The following is an 18,331-nucleotide window of genomic DNA, read 5'->3' on the forward strand; positions in this document are numbered from 1 at the left end:
ATAAACATTTATCTGCAGATCATGAGACCATTAACTGTCTGTCATTAGAGAACCATGAACATAAAATGTGTTGAAATATTAGCTTAAAGGGATATTCCACCCAAAAACGAAAATTCTGTCATGTTGCAAGTTGTTGCAAACCTGTATGAGTTTCTTTCTTCTGCTGAACACAAAGATATTTTGAAGAACGATTTGGAACAGTTGAACAGTTGTTTGGAACCATTGACTTCCAAAAAAAAAAAAAAAAAAAAAAAATACTATGGAAGTCAATGGTGCCCATCAACTGGTTCCAATCGTTATAAGAATATCTTATTTTTGGGTGGAGTATCCCTTTAATATCTCACAAGGTACACCAAGCAAATATTTCTGATAGATTCAAATCAAATGCTTTGGCTGACAAAAAAAGTTTGGTAATCAGTGCCCTTCTGAGATTGTGTACTTTGCAACCCAGACCATGGGTCTCCTATCCCATGAGGCCAGAGGGGTGCTTTAAGTACCAAGAAAGTTGTTCTTTATGGTTGTTGTTAGTGCATTATGCCAGGCGCCATATATCTTCTACCGGACAGATATTACCAGAGTTCACATTTCTTAATATTTTTTTATTATAGGGACCATTTTATGGAATAAAATGGCACTTGAGTGTGCGCTGTATTCTGAATATAGTCACGGAACACATGTTTGGAGGCCCCACTCAGTGGCAGACCCCTTATATATTATCCTACAATACACAATTTTAGTGAGCACATATCTTGGAATTCAATTCAATTCAATTCGTAATATATATAAAGCTTAAACAACCGTCATGTAAGTTAACTCAAGTCTAATGCATGGCTGTGAATGATGGAATGTAATTTTTCAAAAAATAACCACTAGGTGTCCTCACTCCTGTCTCAGTGTCATGGCTTGAAAGAAATGCTTGAAAATGTGTCAGACTGTTATGGCACATTGTTATGGCATCACTCATGTATAGCCTAACAGATGAAAATCCTACTGTTAACAAAACTTTTATCTCTGTATCACTGAATTATAAACTATTATGGTATTCATAACAAGTTGATTGTCTTCAAAACTGTAGATTCTTTGATCTCACTTGTTTTTGGTCTCATTTCAAGATTTGTCAGATTAAATAAACGGGTTTGTATACAACAGCAATTTTTTTCCTTTCTATTAGCTGGTTTTAAATGCATTTGTTCATGGATGTCCTGCCTGCACTCAGCATTGAGGTCAGCTGCCACTTTAAGAACTATGATAAATCAGATGGAGTCAAGAGACCTAGTGTAGCAGAATTGCAACATTTGTATAAAGCAATTAATTACCTAATTTTCACTAATGTTGATAAAAACTACACGTGACGTTGCAGTAGAATAGATGACACTCATAAATTGATAAAATAATGCAACACTGGGCATTAGGGGTCAAACATTTTTCTATTGTTCTCACACAATGGAGGCTAATGAAGAATATTAAAAAAGAGAGAGCTGTTTCATAATTAAAATGTATAACATATTTAATAAAATGGTATTAAAATCACTGGTAATATATTTAAAATATTTACACAATTAAAATGATCCAATATTGGCATTTCTTAATTTTTTAATGACTCTACTTACTGGTTGTATATCTTATTTTTGAAATACATTTGTGTTATGAAACTTTTATTTAGTGTTCTAATAAAATAGAAGGGAAATTTTGCAACCCTAAATGCCCAGCCCAGCAATTTTTCAAATTCAAGACAAAAAAGGGACCAGGCCTTGCTGAGCTGCATTAAGAAGACATTGTTGTCGCTATGTCAAAGAGACACTGTTTCAACAACATTTGTTCCAAAACTCATTTGTTTGACCTTCCTAAGGCTGACGAACTTGGAGTAGTTAATATTTATTTTAAACACGGTTCCTGCGCTGCACATTTGTTTTCTGTAAGCTCTCGCTTTTGTAAGATGGTTCACAACTCCTTAGTAACATTAGCCATGATTTTGTGATCGATTACTTTTTGTAGTACCTTAGTTTTCTGACAAATATCCCTATTAAATGGTGGATAACATCTATAATGTATAAGAAAATTACAAACATGTCCCCTTTAGTTTGAAATGTCCACTCATTCTGCACTGTCCCCTTGTTCGTTATCATTGTCCGGGTCTGAATCGCCTCAAATTGGTTTGAAATTGACGCCATCCTTATTCATATTTACACTAGAGAAGAACTTGCAGTTATGGAGGGATGGGACATACTGTATGCTAATCACAACACACTGGGCCAGCTAACCAATCAATCACAGGGCATTTTGTATTTCGGAAAGAGGGGCTTCATCGAAATCGGCGTGTCTGATCTAGCCAGACTGGGGAGAGAGGTGCTGTAATAATGTAAAATATATGAGAAATAATGTAGTTTTTTAACAATCAAGCATGAAAACATATTTTAGTACACCCCAAAAACAAAATCCAGACTTTGTAAAAGGGCATAATAGTACCCTTCTAAAGGGTAAAATATAAATTTAAAATCCAATGGTTAGTTTACCCAAAAATGAAAAAATTGTCATCAGTGATTCAATCTCATGTTGTTCATCTTCAGAACACAAATTAATATTTTAATGAAATAATGAGATTTCTGTCCCCGCATTGACAGTCTCCGCAACTACCGATTTGACGCTTCAAAAAGTTCATAAAGAGATTGTAACAGGTGGTTTAATAAAAAAATTCTGGAAAGAAACAATCGCTTTATATGACAAACAGATTGAATTTAGGAATTTATTCACATATTGATCAGCAAACAGTTCAAACATGCTATATGTAACACACAAGTATAAACCTCATTGGTTCCCGCACGTCAAGTCAAGCAAGCTCGAGCTTCTGTTTACCATATCTGATGAGTGTGTTGATTAATGTCAATGTGAATAAAAGCCTAAATTCAATTTGTATATTATATAAAGCGATCTCTTCAGAAAATTTGGACTAACTTCATATGGATTAGTTAAAATCTCTTTATAAACTTTTTGGTAGTTGCGTAAATGAAAATGAACGAAAGTCTTATGGGTTCAGAATTACATAAGGGTGAGAAAATGATGACAGAATTTTCATTATTAGGTTAACTATCCTAGCCTGGCATGCCAGACCTACATCAGGATGTTAGGACTGGAAACTCACCATTGACAGGACTCAATATGAGGGGTGGGATAAACGGTTGTCTTTCAAATTCCCTCTGCACGCAATAGGATAGTGTTGCAACCAACCAGAACAACGAAGAAGTTGTTGCAGTCAGAGCGATCTCACACATCTACACACAGAACACATCTTCCTCTCATTAAAAATGACTCAAGTGCCTCTCTTTGTTCGTTTTAAAGAAAAGCTTTAAAAAACTTTAAATCATCCTGAATCAGGGCCAAAGCCGAATCGAAAGACAGTTTGTTTTCAAGTAGCAGTGAACCGTCGCATCTCTGTTTTCAATATGTTAAGCCCGCCCACCAACTCTATACACGATCTGATTGGGCTGACTACAGTTTGGTTTTTCCAGCTTGAAAGTCAACGGAGAGTTTTCTAGGTTAGAACTATCCCTTTAAGTATATTAACAGTGCCCATCATATGTTCAGCTATATGGATCTTTCTGAACTCAGTAGAGGGGCATTTGGTCTGTGTTACCATGACAACTGAGTCAACAGAACCGAAGAGTGGACTAAACATTGGTCAGTTCAGAGGCACTATGCTGGCCACGGCTGTGGAAAAACTGTGTGTGAAGGCATGACGGCTTATGTGTGTATGTGGTACTATGAGTCACTGTTAGCTTGTGCAGGTGTGTGTGTCTCTCTGTCAGTCATTCCTGTTTTTGTGACAGGACTTGTATATTTTGCAGTCTGTGGGTCAGTTGGCAGGTCCGGGGTCAGCGAGGGGCATGGTGTGCAGGACCTCGTCCAGCAGCTGCAGGGCACGGTGTAAATGAACTTCCACCCAGCATGGTGTCTGTTTGATGGTCTGTCGAGGATAGTCAGGTCCCCAACCCTTTACAAAACTCAAACGCAGGATGCACAAACGACGCAGGTCATCAACACCTATTCCAGCTGCCGCTGACAGACCTATGAAAATGTATAAGGGAGAGTGTGTATTACAGAAAGTAACCACATTTTTTGAAAAGCATAATTTCAAAATTAGGGCAGGACAAGTGTCGTGATTTGATTCTGATTTACTAGCTCATGGTTCAATTCTGATTCATTCAATTCTGAGTCTTTTTTTACGATTTTTTATTTTATTTACTTTTTTATGATGACAATCTCACGTTTTTATTGAACTGGACTACGTTTGTGAATCAGACTAGATTGGTTGCACTGTTTGTTTTCGATTTACTAAAAAAATGGGTTCATTAGAGTTATTTACTTGTGAATCAGACACTGGTCACTTGGTCACGCTGTATGTTTTCGATTCACTAAAAACAACCCGTTCATAGGAGTCATTTGTTTGAGGAGTCAATTTGAAATTGGGCTAAATGTGTCATGCTGTAAGATATTGCATGCAGCTTGTGATGACAACTCAGTAGAAAGCTGTATTTTCTTGGCATAATTTTGTAAACATACTTTTCGTCACATGATGTTCAATTCAGTCCACAAACTTAAAATATTACTTCTTTTGTTATGGGGCTGTAGATTCAACACACTACTGATGAAAAGCGGTTCAGGCATTTGGGGTTTTAAAGGGTTAGTTCACCCAAAAAAAGAAAATTCTGTCAGTATTAACTCATCCTCATGTTGTTCCAAACCTCTATGTGTTTATTTGTTCTGCTATACACAAAGGAAGATATTTGGAGGAATGTTTTAATCAAACAGATCTCATTCCCCATTGACTACCAGTTTTGATTAAAACAGAATTTTCATTTTTGGGTAAACTAACCCTTTAAGAATCATTACCGAGATTGTTCAGAACTGGAAAATCGAAATTTGTGGGACAAGTGACTCACTGATGGCAGGAGCAATTCCTCCAACACTGCCAGGCCCAGGGATGTTTCCAGCAACCGCTGCAGCCTGCGCAGCTGCAGCTGCCTGTGCAGTCGCCGCTTGCTGCTGCATCTGCCTGTGACACTGACGAAGATCAAACACCTGGAGGAATAAAATGGAATTAGTTCACCAGCACTTGGGACAATTGATCCAAATATTTCAGTCCTTGTTCACAAATTTATGATGAATTTGACTGATTTGTGCTTGCTTCTTGGAAAAAACTGATTTACAATGCCAATTAGTCTATAGTACTCTGACACAAGGCTGTACCCTTTCTGGTTTTGATGTCTGATTGGATTTGATTGCAAAGAATAATGCATTGCAAAGGTGTGATGTCATTAGAGGTGAACCTTAATGAGGGCTCCTGGGTAGATCTTGTGAACAGCATCCCCTGGTGCTCTCCCTGCCTCCCTGTCCAGGTAGTAGCTTTGCACGAAGACAGCATGGTCACTAAGGCAACGCATCCACACATCCCCCTCCCCACGGCACTCCAGCTGAATACCTTTACCAATGTGAAGCCTGTTGGTTGGATGTAAGGTGTTCATAAGTTTGCATCTTTGTCAATTGCATACTATATGAATGAACGTGTATAACTATTATGTTGAATGATCGCTGACCGTGCCCTCTCACTGGTATCAGTTCGATGAACATTGCTAAGCTGACCCAGACAAAAGCGGTCCCCACCCGAAGGGTCCACATATCCATCCACTGTCACCACAGGACAGTTTGCTAGAACCTTAAACATCTCCCCGACCTGCACATCCATCTCGAAGTAAGAGATTGAGCACCAGAACTCTGGGCCTGTAGTGTACACACAATGACAAACAGGCTCATTTCAGTGTTCATGTAGATTTAAGTAAGTGTGGGATGTGGGGTGGGGGTGGTGGGGCGCATGTTGTACCTGGATGATTTGAGACAGGTTGAGGGTATGAGGCTGGTGTGTGATGTTGAGACCCTGATAACAGTATACACATATTTTTTTTAAGTAGATAGAGAGATGTATATACTGTTTATAATAGAAGTATATCATTAAATAGCAAGGTATCAATATATATAAACATTAGGATGACAATAAAAACATTTATAATGTTACAAACAATTCTATTTCAAATAAACAGTCCTTTTGAGTTTTATATTCATCAAAAAACCCTGAAAAACATGTATTACTGTTTCCACAAATATATTAATCAGCATAACCATTTTCAACAGTAATAATTCTTGATCATCAAATCAGCATTTTAGAATGATTTCTGAAGGATCATATGACACTGAAGACTGGAGTAATGATGCTGAAAATTCAGCTTAGCCATCTCAATATTACAGTTTTTATTATATGTTAATCAAATAAATGCAGCCTTGGTAAACACAAGATACTTCTTTGAAAAACATCTTACTGCCTCCAGACTTTTGAACAACAGTGTGTGTGTATTGACCATTTTGCAAGATGTAAACAACACTGGTCCAGAAACACTTCCTGTTTCAGTTTGTAACTGTTTTCTTTATTTCACATGTAAAGAAAACATCTTAAAGATGTCTGTTTAACTTTTTGATTCAGTTTGATATGTTCTGTTGGTTGTATTTTATCCCAGCTTTTATGTAGTGTTAAAAAACTGAAACAGGAAGTGCTTCTGGACCAGTGTCGTTTACATCTTGTGAAATGGTCTATATACACTCACCTAAAGGATTATTGGGAACACCTGTTCAATTTCTCATTAATGTGATTATCTAATCAACCAGTCACGTGGCAGTTGCTTCAATGCATTTAGGGGTGTGGTCCTGGTCAAGACAATCTCCTGAACTCCAAACTGAATGTCAGAATGGGAAAGAAAGGTGATTTAAGCAATATTGAGCATGGAATGGTTGTTGGTGCCAGACGGGCCAATCTGCTCAGTTACTGGGATTTTCACACACAACCATTTCTAGGGTTTAAAAAGAATGGTGTGAAAAGAGAAAAACATCCAGTATGTGTCAGTCCTGTGGGCGAAAATGCCTTGTTGATGCTAGAGGTCAGAGGAGAATGGGCCGACCGATTCAAGCTGACAGAAGTGCAACTTTGACTGAAATAACCACTCGTTACAACCGAGGTATGCAGCAAAGCATTTGTGAAGCCACAACCTTGAGGCGGACGGGCTACAACAGCAGAAGACCCCACCAGGTACCACTCATCTCCACTCCAAATAGGAAAAAGAGGCTACAATTTGCAAGAGCTCACCAAAATTGGACAGTTGAAAACTGGAAAAACGGTGCTTTGTCTGATGAGTCTCGATTTCTGTCGAGACATTTAGATGGTATAGTCAGAATTTGACGTAAACAGAATGAGAAAATGGATCCATCATGCCTTGTTACCACTGTGCAGGGTGGTGGTGTAATGGTGTTGGGGAAAATTGCATTAATGAGAAATTGAACAGGTGTTCCTAATATATGTATATATATATATATATATATTTTACAGAAACAGTTGACATGATCAGTATTTACATACAGAAGTGGCTCGTATGAGGGGGAGGGGCTTGTTGTTGACTCCGCCCATTCTGCTGTGGTCCAGTAGGAGTATAAGAGGCTGTGCTGGTCCCTGTCCAGGTTGTTGCTGAGACATAATAAGCAGATTTAACAAGACTTTATACTGATTTCATATATGAGTATTTCACTGATAACATCACACAAATGAATTGCCTTACAAACATATACAACTTCAAAAGTCTCAGTGATAAAATTCAAGACTGTCAATGGCGAACACTACGTGATTTCTGCATGCACTTACTGTGGTAAGAGCCCTGTGTCTGTGTGTGTTTGGAGGTGCTGTATTCACTCTGACTGATAGAGGGCTGCTGGGACGAGGGCTGGCTGTGTGTGGGTACGTGACTGTGTGTTGGGGTGGAAGGTGGAGAGCTGGAGGCTAATGCCCGTCCCGCTGGGGAGGTGATCTGCAACAGTCCCTCAGGTCGTTCTACCTGGATGGACAACCTGGAAGCACTCGCTTTAAGAAAGACAGAGAGAATGAGATAAATTGTGTTAATACAACAAAGAGGCCATGATTCCACTGGTAGTTACAGCTAGTAAGGTGCAACCACCAACGTGACAGCTAAAGCATGTACTGTCGCACAAAACACAAAAAAAGAAAATTAATTTTACTATCGATTTTCAACTGATCCAAAATCACATTTTAAGTATTTTTAAATGATATACACTAGCAGTCAAAAGTTTGGATTTTTTTCTTTTAATGCCAGTGTATAAAATATTATTCATATTATACGGTAACACTTTACAATAAGGTTTCATTAGTTGACATAAACTACGAATGTCTACAGCATTTATTAATCACAGTTAATGTTCAACATATTTACATAAGTAAATATTTAAAACAAAACTTTTTTTAAGATTAGTTAATGCACTGTGAACTAACATGACAGAAACTGAACAGCTGTAGTTTTATTAACTAATGGTTACAAACATTAATAAAATATATTGCCCATTGTTGGCTCATGTTAATTAATACATTAATTCATGTTAATAAATAAGACCTTATTGTAAAGTGTTTTAATATATTTATATAGTCAAGTTAAAAATAGTCTTGTTTGGTCTTGTGGAAATACCTTCTAAAACCAATCAGGGTCAGTTAAACCTAAAATCACCCTCACTCATAATGAATCTATCAATATGATAAATAAAATACATTTAAATTAAGCTAAATAACTTCCTAAATAAATAAAATAAACTCTGCTATACTTACAGGGTGGAGAGAGGGGCAGACTGGGGTAGAGAGTGACAGAGGAAGTGGTTCGCTGGGGCGGCTCTGGGGACATCAGTCTCAGTTGCTGTGGGCTGTAGTGATCTGGAGGATGATGGTCTTGATGTAAGGTCATACTCGGCGGACCCTCCATCTGGATGCAGTCATGTATGTGCTCTTCTTTTATCAGCCTGCCTGAGGGATGAGAACGAGTGTCAAAACATCTTTGAGCTCCTTTCTATCCTCCTGTTCATTTGTCTATCTCACTGCAAGGCGAGTCCTTGCATGTCTTGATCTGACACATTTTATGGCAGTCTCTGTCTGATTAAAGGCTGGCTGCCAGCAGCATAGCGATGATCAGGGCCATCAGCGATTAGCCCAAATGATTGTTTGAGACATTCTTTCACATGTGGAGAAAAAATACAAGCGCTAATAGCCACCATTATTCAGTCAGAGCTCCGCTCACCTGTGTTCGGCAAACTGAATCCCACTGCAAGACGAGAAGAAAGAAAAAGTGACGTAGAACACTGTGTTATATAATAAAATCACTAAAAATCAAATATACTGCAGGTTCCTTAACAAAATATTTCCCTGCTAAAAAAATTGTGTTTGTTTCATTGCAGTTTGTGTTTTTAGAAGCATACGCACCGATCCCAGGGGACACCACTCGCTCATAGTGGTAAGGGTTCACACACACGTTATCGTACTTCAGATCGAATGCATACTGACAGAACTTGACATGCTTGAGTTCATTCTTGTGAAGGTCCGGCCATCGCCACAGACGAGCGTATATGACATGAGGGAAACCCTTCCGCCCAGCCACCTGAGGAGCAATGACAACACTTTGATGTCAACAGTACAGTATTATAACAGGGTTTAATTCACACTCTCACAGAGTGAATGACTTTTTAAACTTGTAGTGTGATATTAATAATACAATATATTTTACTTAAATCATTTCTACAGAGATTTACAGAGATTGCTTAATATTAAGGGTCAAAAGTTACATAGAATTGAGTTACGAACATTTAGCAAAGAGAAGGATCCTTTTATACCTTTTTGTTGATCATTTTGTTTTTCTTATATCTATTTAGTATTATTTATTATGCGCTGACTGAAAATTTCCCTGGACTGCATGTATCCTCAGTCTCATATTCATTCTCCACCCTGCCCCGAGTCTTAACACCGTTCAAAAGAACTATTCAGTTCTCAGAGAAAAATGAATTTGATGATTTTGGCTCACGAGAAAGACATAACTAATGGCTTAGACATAGATGAGTTTGTTACACTTTTTGCCAAATGAAATGGAAGACTGTAGCTATAATGTGATGTAAAACACGACTGGAAAATTTGACCATCATGGTGTCTCATCTTTGTTTAAAAGACCTTAATTATGAGACTTTATGTGCATATTAGGGCTCAAAAATAATGAATTGCTTTTAATCTCATGATTTATTTTCAGAATGGTAGGTTTTTAATTTAGTCAAATTTGCTTCATATTCACTACCGTTCTAAAGTTTGGGGATGGTAAGATGTATATTTTTTATGTTTTTGAAAGAAGTATCTTAAGTTTGCAATTATTTCATCAAAATACAGTAAATTGAGAATAAGTGATATTGAAAAATTTTATTACAATTTGATTATTTTACCATGTAATATATTTCTGGTTTGGAAAATCTTAATTTTCAGCATCATTACTCCAGTCTTCAGTGTCACATGATCCTTCAGAAATCAGTCTAATATGTTGATTTGATGCTCAAGAAACATTTTTGGTTGGTTAAAAAAATGTATTTAAAAAATGTGTTTTTTAAAATTAAAAAAATTAAAATTTATTTAAAATTAAATGTTTTTTTTATAATCAATAGAAATGTAAAAATATAAGTATTTACTGCCACTTTTGATCAATTTAATGCATAATCACTGAATTAAAAGTATATATATATATATATATATATATATATATATATATTTACTGTATTAAATTCTTAATGACCCCTAACTTTCAAATTGCAGCATATATTTGTATACTTTTCTTTCTTTCAAAATGTAGTGTATTTGGTTTTAAGAAACTGTTTTAGTGCTTTATTAATTTTAAATTATAATAATACTATACATATACTGTATTTATATAATATTACACCAAAGTTTGAGGATGGTGAGATATATATATATTTTTTATGTTTATCTTATCTTAAGTTTGCCAAGGCTGGATATTTATATAATATTACAGGGATGCTCTACAATGCAGAACTGACCTACTGTACAATCAGAATATAATCTAGTCACTGACAGCTCATGGTGCAGTCAAGGTCATTCAAAAGTTTCAGGAGCATGACATCACACAGAAAGATGTTACAAATGAACAGAAGTCAGAGAAAGAGAAGGAACAGAAGATAAAACGTACAGAGAAACATTTGACTCTGCTGTCAGACCATCTTCTCTAAATCATGTGTGAGTGGCAACACACTGTGACCTCATTTGCTATTGGAATGACTTAGCATTCTCCACCCAGGAGACTGACCTTCCTGAGCGAGTCAAAGCAGAAACAGTCGACGCACAGACAGAGGGAGCTGGTTCACTGCCAAACCCATTACGTTTTACAAACTCACACACAGACAGAGCACCATATTAAACTCTCAGAACCCTCTCATTTTCATAAACATAACATTTCTACACTAACAAACCCTAATAGCGGTGCGTGACATGAAACAGAGTTGCATACGGATATTACGGATGAACGCATACATTCAGAACTTGTTGCATAAATGTACTACTTGAATGCATTGCACTCATGCTTCAAATACTGACACAGTCGTTTCTCTTCCACATACACAGACTACGAGACAGACAGGCTTAAGCTTGGCCATGCCCCTTTCCTGTGTTTCAGACAAAACAACCCTTCCTCGCCCTCCACCCGCCTCTCTCCCCGTCTACAGCTGGGGGAAGGGAAAACTTTCTGTCTCATTCTCCACGGGCCTCTCCTCTCTCTAAAATCATGAGCTGACTATTTTGGGAGAAAAGATTTCTTCCATGTTGACATCACTCATACCTCGATTCTCCTCTGATGGTTATAAATGATGGCCGCAGAGGTGAAAGTCTGCCAGACTTTTGGTCTTAAACATGAAAAGTGATCACGTTACAAAATATCATACTGTATCAATCAACAGCCATCATGATATGATGTGACAGTTTATTTTCAGTTAAATTGTTTATGCATGCTTTTTGGATTAGCTGGCTCTTTAAGTGAATCTTTTTCGTGAAAATTCACTATAACATAGATGACATGAGTGCAGTCACTTCAGATGTTAAAGTTGCATAGAACCTCTAGGAAAAATGTGTGTGTTTTCCTATATTTTGACATGTAATTAACGCTGACATGCGGGAGCTTTATATTATATTGTTTATGTTCAGATTTCATTTGAAGTGGAGAACTGGCCACATACCCTGTTTACACTGTGTCAGTCCCATGAGCAAAAATAATTAACACTGAAAAAAATAATTGGACTTTACCGTAATAACAGCCTATTAATGTGTAAGATGATACCAACAGCCTGGTATACAATATTTTGCCTTGCTGAAAAGACCAACATTGCTTAGCATGCTAGTATTTGTGCTATTTTAGTATAATACACACATATTGAAAGATAATGTGTATTTCAGTTAACTTTAGTCGGATGCATTTACATTGTGACTGTGCCTCAGATGCAATCAATTGTGTCTGTAAAGGTGTGAACCAAATGGCCCATATATACACACATATGGCCCATAAAAAACTGATGAATGTGAATGACAAAGAAACAACATTGCTCAGAGTAGATTGCAATGTAGATCAATCTCCTTTGGGAGGTCCTAACAGTTTTCAATTGTATGTAGCCCTTTTGTCTTCATACACAAACTTTGGGTTGAGATTATTAAATGATGTCACGCTAACATCGCTGCCAAAGAACTGCTACACTATAAACCTTCAATAAATTTTTCTCCCCACACAAACTCTGGTCAAACGTATTTTATGTATTAGAGAAATCTAATCCATAGGCGAGCCATCCAAACGACTGCTCAGCCAAATCTAACAATAGAGCGAGAGAGATAGAGAGGGGGGGGGGGGGGGGGTCTTTGTTAAATAGTATAAATAATTAATACTTTGCATTGACTTTTATTGTTAGATTTTAAGGTTTCATTTTAATTTTAGTTTAAGAAAATCTGTTATATGCTTTTTCATTTTTAATAGTTTTTTATATATCTACATAGATTCAATTTTTTTTTCAGTTTTAGTAATTTAGTTGTTAATGCAACATTTATAAGTTTAGTATAATTTTTTCTAACGTTTAAGTTGTTCATTTAATATTTACATTTTATTTTTATTTCAATTACCAAAAACTGGCTAAATATAATAGGATGCTATTTCGGTATGCTTGTTTCCTCACCGGAATTCCTAAATAGAGCTTGCTTCTTTTGTCATCATCAGAAGTCACTGACCAGTTTCACCAGATCATGCATTTGTCTGATTGACACACGTGTGATTAATTTGTTTTAAAAACCAATGAAGTTGGATGTTAAAGCTCTGACCTGCAAACGTCCATCCAGCGTTCTTTGTATGGTGACACACTTGCTTGGATGGACTCCATTTGTGGTGATAGCAGTGATGAGGGAGTCAAGCTCATCTCTTTTCTCTTTGAGTTTCTTTACAAGGCTTTCAATGGCACGTTTGGCGAAGCTCTCATTCTCTCCTCCCTGGCGGTGGCACATCAGGCTGTGAACAATGCTTAAACACGCATCACTGCTGCTGGGGGCATTCACAGACATTCTGCTCCCACTATTTTCAAAGAAAAAAAGAAATGGTATATGCCTGGACACTTCACCAACACTTAAAATGTATGAATGCCACTGCATTGGATATTAAAAAAAAAATCGCATAGTACACATATAAGAAGGAAATACAGCACACGCATACTTTTCACTCAAAACATTTCAGAAAAAGAGGTTTGTCGATCTTGACTTGAACTTAGTTCTGAGACAGGTTTGTAATCTAATGCAATCTAATGTGTATAAAATGCTAAATCGTGTTGGGTTTATGCAGTTCACTGTTATATTAATATTTGGCATTAAAGACATTTTTGTAACTTTTGTAACTAAAGCAAAGCCATTGTAATAGTGTAATAGAGTGTAATAGAACCACTGATCTAAGGCAATTCAATTCAAACATTTCAAGTGTGATTAAAATGTCTAAATACTTTTGGGGCCACTGTATAGTTTTGTCAGCAATAATGCAAAATCATACAAATACAAGAATGTAACCACAGGTCTCAGAACAGGGCATTTAGACTGACAGTGCTACACACAGGTGATGATGTTGAGGAGACTCTCAAGTAGCCAAAGTTAATGGGCAGTAGCACAAAAAAAAACACACACAAACGTTTTAGTATGAAGAAAATTAGAAAATTCCATTTCAATGTAACTATATTTATTAACAAAACAAATAAATATCACATAGTATATCACATTCCATTATATGTGTCTAACATTCTGAACTTCAGTAAGGGAAATGCCGAAGAGTTACTTCCTGACTCAGACACCAGTTTGTACGGTTTCACTCTTTCTGAGACAGTATAGTTACTCCCACCACAAATATTAAGTACTAAATACATAAAAAGTTTATATAAAGACTACTTACATGTTATGTGTGTCACATGTGCTTATTCTTCTGTGTATGTCTGCGCCCGTCTGAATCTGACTCGCTCGCGGGCATATCCAGTGAGTGAGAGAGAGAGAGAGAGAGAGAGAGAGAGAGAGAGAGAGAGAGAGAGAGTTAACTCCCCTGGCGACAAACGTAGGGTTATTTGTCAAACAAGTAAGATAAATAGATTAATCATGTTAACAAACAAACAAAAACTTTAAATCTGCTTGAGATGGTTTGCTAGTCTTGATGATCCCTAGACTGGTCAGCCTGGAGCTGCGTTACTCAAAAAAGCATCGTGAAGTTGAGCTTGATCGTAGAGACTGGTCGGGTCGGTCAGGCCATTAGTTTGAAGAAAGCATGGAATACTACATATTTTCAAAAAATGAATCCTAAAATTTGATAAAATGTAGTCAAGTTCTATTGGACTGTTGAACCTAAGCTATCCATTTATCAACATTATTTTTTTAAGTCAATTATTAATGTTAAATATTGATATAGGCCATATTTCGGTTTTTTTTCTGCTTTATGCTTGGAAACCACGAGATGAATTCGGTTTATTTTATTAAATCGAAAGCAATTGTTTTTGTTTGTTTGTCTGATTGTTTTTTAATAACACTTAATAACAAAAACAAAGAAAAAATGTCATGTTTTATCGTTTTGGAATCGAAATTAATTATTCATTGTAATTGATGTGAAATAAATATGATAAATAAATACATGTTGATTCATATTACTCTAATGGTGGATAGAAATAGCTTTATACAAGGTATAAAAAATATTATCCAGTTCATATTTTAATAACTAGGAAAAAAGTGAAATGGATAAAAGTAGGCCTAAAGAAGATATTTTGAAGGAAAAAATAATAAAATATTATGGGGACCAGAAAACATTTTTTTCCCAACAGAACAAAGAAACTAAAATGTTCATTTTAATGTATATTCTCTGGCACAGAGACTGTGGTGGCCATGTGCTGATATGTCCGGTAGAGGGCGGTAGAATATTATGAATCAGCCGGACCGAGCGTGTGAATCACAGTACCAAACTCCGCACACCTGGCTGAAAACATCCGACTAAACCTATTCTAACATAACTGCGCGTGTTTCGATGCTAACTTCAAAGGTGGGAAATCAATAAACCTCGATTTTTTTATGATTAATATTTATATTTAACTTAAATATTAAAACGAGACATCTGTTTAGCACAATGTTTGCTAAGTTTACTTTCATGCAAATCAGTGGGCTAAACAAGCACCGACAATTTGGTTGAAGTAACGTTACATTTAGAATTAGGCCTATGTGGTTTAATGTGGGTTAAAGTTAGATGTCAACACTATTTTGACTTCTCATTCTACTGTTTTAGCGTATGTTTTGTCTGTTTGACGTTTACACTACAAGCTGGATGTGAAAATGAATCCTAGGGATCCCCAAAAGATCATTCTGGGCAGCACATGCACCATCTCTCTGCATGACCGGTGAGATTTAGTTTAGCAAAAATCCTATTGTTGTCCCAAAATGCTGTCAAGAAATTCATGTGTTTACAGTGCTGCTTGAGTGTCACTAATATTATGGTGTGCCTTAATTCTCGTTCTTGTTTTGCTCCTCCCTGTAGTTTCACTAGTTTGCTGAAGTTTCAGCCAGCAGATGTGATGGATATCACCTCCGCAGTGAAACTGCAGACTGCAGCCTCGCTGAAGAACCAGCAACTGGCCCTGGAGATGGCCAACAGACCTTCTGTGCTGGCCGCCCTGCATAATGTATCTGTCAGACACTTTCTGTTTGATAAAATACAAAAATATAGGAGCTGGTGATCTCTGATGGTAGACTAAATAGTTTCTGTTACTCTTCCTCTCTGCAGAATATAAATAATCAACTCTGCAAAGTGAGTGCGAAGGCAAGGCTCGGCTATCCCTTGGGGAGAGGGTGCATGGTGGGATTGCGGGGGAAAATGAGAGGAGGAGGCGGAAGAAGAGGACTGGTCAAAGGATTTTACACAAGGAGAAGTGAGTGACGTGACAGTGTAAGTGAGAGAGACACCAGCAAGACGTTACATCTCATTCTCATGTACATGCACATGTGTGTGCAGGCATGAGTAGACAGCAAGGAGTAGTCAACACTCTAGGTGTTCAGAGGGGTTGTGGCCAGCAGCAGCAGCAGCGTGGAGGCATAATTAATTTGTCTGAAGTAATGAGAACCAGAGGAGGAGGAGCCATTAGAAGGACAGGTGAGAACAAATGTTCCTCGATTCCCAGTATTTGCACACTAAGGAACCTCACGAAAAACAGACAGGCTTCTGAGACATTGTAAAGGTTTAATTGTGTACAACAAAATAGAGAGAGATGATAATGAAGCAACTATTTAATTACTACAATAGTAATTTCCTGCTAGAAATGACATCAAAAGTGAAAAAAGTTACTGTAAAATATACATTTACATAAACTAACCCCCAACCGCAACTTGCCAGATGCCATATTTATTTATTTTTTTACGGAATCAAACACACAGGATGGTGGGATATCATAGGCAGTGAAAGATGCACCTATTCTGCCTTCAATAATCATTGTATCTCAATAGACAGGATGTAACATGAGCATTCGGATGCAGCCAGTGATGTCTATCCACCTTATTTTGCTACTCGAAAGTAAGCTATTTTCTGTGGACGTGTGAGACTTCTGATTCATTAGCTGCTATTGGTAAATAACTAGAAGAATAGCAAAGTGCAATAAATTGTAAAACTGTTTGCGCTACAAACTGGTGTGATTATAATGATGAAAATACATTCAAATAATATAACAAATGCAAGTTTCAAATTCAGGTTACAATGGCCATACCTGCTTTTACATTAAAAATAAGGTGGATAATAATACCTGTATATATTAGCATTCCTATTCATCTCAATGCTTGCCTCTAAAGTACTGAATTGCAGCCTGCATGCTATCACCTTTTGTCTTTTTTGTGTCTGTAATGTGATTAATTACTTTCATGCTGGAGGAAAATAACATCCTGAAAATGCCATTACTCCATTTTGCACTCGAATTTTTAATATCAGACTGAAATTATTGTTAGCTTCAGCAACTCTTTCCTAATGTTTCAATTCTTCAGAAGGAAATGCAGAGCAGCAGGTGCCACACTCAGGAACACCACAAGGTTTGTCAAACTTACTAGTTCTTCAGTTGTTTAGATAATATCTATCCAGCATAACCTCTCTATAACTGGTTAGGCCAAGTTTTTGATCAGGTAATCAAGCGTTGTTGATTTGTTCTGTAAATCCTAAGCAAATTCTTCTGATTTCCATAAAGCTGCCAGAAGCAATTTCCTGCAGTTGAAAACTGACAACATCCTCTGTTCATTAATATTGCCTGCATATTGAATACATGCCTGTAATTCCATCTGCCTTTTGCTGTTTACATGTTCAGTGCATTCAATTAGCGACGAACATCAGATAGACAGAAAATATTACAGCAATTTACCTGGTTATGGATATGGGCTTAGGATGGGTTCTGTTCCATTTCTTTTCAACTGTTGCAGATAAATTAATTTCTTGATTAAACATTTTTGCCATGCTCAATAGCTCGAAATACTAAAAAGCTGCCAGATGGCTGATGTTACTCTGAAAAAGTCATTCTTCACCTCACTTAAGTGGTGCAGTTATTTTCAGTACATGCAAATGTTTTCATTCATAACCTTCCCTCGGCTATAATATCTCGTCCTGTGTGTACAGGTGTTGTCAGTTCGACATCTATCAGAGGGCATTCAGGGTGCAGCCGGACCAGATTCAACATCCATCAGGTTCCTTCTCGGGAACTGTTGGATGAACAACTGGATGAGTACATGTCCATGTCCAAGAGCCGTCTGGATGCAGAGCTGGATGCATATATGGCTCAGGTTGATTTGGAGGACATGGCTTGATGACCTGAGACCAAAGTTAAAGGAGTAGTTCACTTTTAAAAAAAACTT

General features: G+C 37.0%; 2 protein-coding genes across 6 annotated transcripts; one reads left to right on the top strand and one right to left on the bottom strand.

Annotated features, from left to right (window-relative positions):
• Positions 1 to 3,320: 3,320 nt before the first annotated feature.
• On the bottom strand, positions 3,321 to 14,465 carry smad10b (SMAD family member 10b). 2 transcript variants are annotated; one of them, XM_039679558.2, is made up of 12 exons: positions 14,373 to 14,465; positions 13,268 to 13,514; positions 9,350 to 9,524; positions 9,168 to 9,191; positions 8,705 to 8,896; positions 7,736 to 7,951; positions 7,457 to 7,561; positions 5,876 to 5,929; positions 5,592 to 5,775; positions 5,325 to 5,493; positions 4,938 to 5,076; positions 3,321 to 4,062 (listed from the first exon to the last, which is right to left on the bottom strand). In XM_039679558.2, the coding sequence occupies exons 2-12, from the start codon at positions 13,502 to 13,504 to the stop codon at positions 3,851 to 3,853; spliced, it is 1,707 nt and encodes a 568-aa protein (XP_039535492.1). In that variant the 5' UTR covers positions 13,505 to 13,514; positions 14,373 to 14,465; the 3' UTR covers positions 3,321 to 3,850. The 2 variants fall into 2 exon arrangements, with proteins under 2 accessions (XP_039535492.1, XP_088973849.1); XM_089117723.1 differs by having other exon boundaries at positions 14,389 to 14,462.
• Positions 14,466 to 15,288: 823 nt separating this feature from the next.
• Positions 15,289 to 18,331, top strand: chtopb (chromatin target of PRMT1b). Of its 4 annotated transcripts, none has more exons than XM_089118179.1 (7): positions 15,289 to 15,497; positions 15,773 to 15,849; positions 15,987 to 16,137; positions 16,233 to 16,377; positions 16,461 to 16,598; positions 17,477 to 17,521; positions 18,096 to 18,331. In XM_089118179.1, the coding sequence occupies exons 1-7, from the start codon at positions 15,483 to 15,485 to the stop codon at positions 18,281 to 18,283; spliced, it is 759 nt and encodes a 252-aa protein (XP_088974305.1). In that variant the 5' UTR covers positions 15,289 to 15,482; the 3' UTR covers positions 18,284 to 18,331. The 4 variants fall into 4 exon arrangements, with proteins under 4 accessions (XP_088974305.1, XP_088974306.1, XP_039535495.2 ...); XM_089118180.1 differs by having other exon boundaries at positions 15,291 to 15,497; positions 15,738 to 15,849; XM_039679561.2 differs by having other exon boundaries at positions 15,294 to 15,497; positions 15,987 to 16,131.

This window comes from Pimephales promelas, chromosome 12 (assembly GCF_988280905.1).
Source record: "Pimephales promelas chromosome 12, fPimPro1.hap1.1, whole genome shotgun sequence".
NCBI lineage: Eukaryota > Metazoa > Chordata > Actinopteri > Cypriniformes > Leuciscidae > Pimephales > Pimephales promelas.

Bases quoted from the DNA above. Each gene is read 5' to 3' on its own strand.
- chtopb (XM_089118179.1), top strand. The intron at 15,850-15,986 runs GTGAGATTTAGT...TCCTCCCTGTAG, and splicing joins ACCATCTCTCTGCATGACCG to TTTCACTAGTTTGCTGAAGT. The intron at 17,522-18,095 runs GTTTGTCAAACT...CTGTGTGTACAG, and splicing joins ACACTCAGGAACACCACAAG to GTGTTGTCAGTTCGACATCT.
- smad10b (XM_089117723.1), bottom strand. From the start codon at position 14,447: ATGCCCGCGAGCGAGTCAGATTCAGACGGGCGCAGACATACACAGAAG. The intron at 5,077-5,324 runs GTTCACCTCTAA...TTATTCCTCCAG, and splicing joins ACCCAGGAGCCCTCATTAAG to GTGTTTGATCTTCGTCAGTG. The intron at 4,063-4,937 runs GTGAGTCACTTG...ACATTTTCATAG, and splicing joins AGGAATTGCTCCTGCCATCA to GTCTGTCAGCGGCAGCTGGA.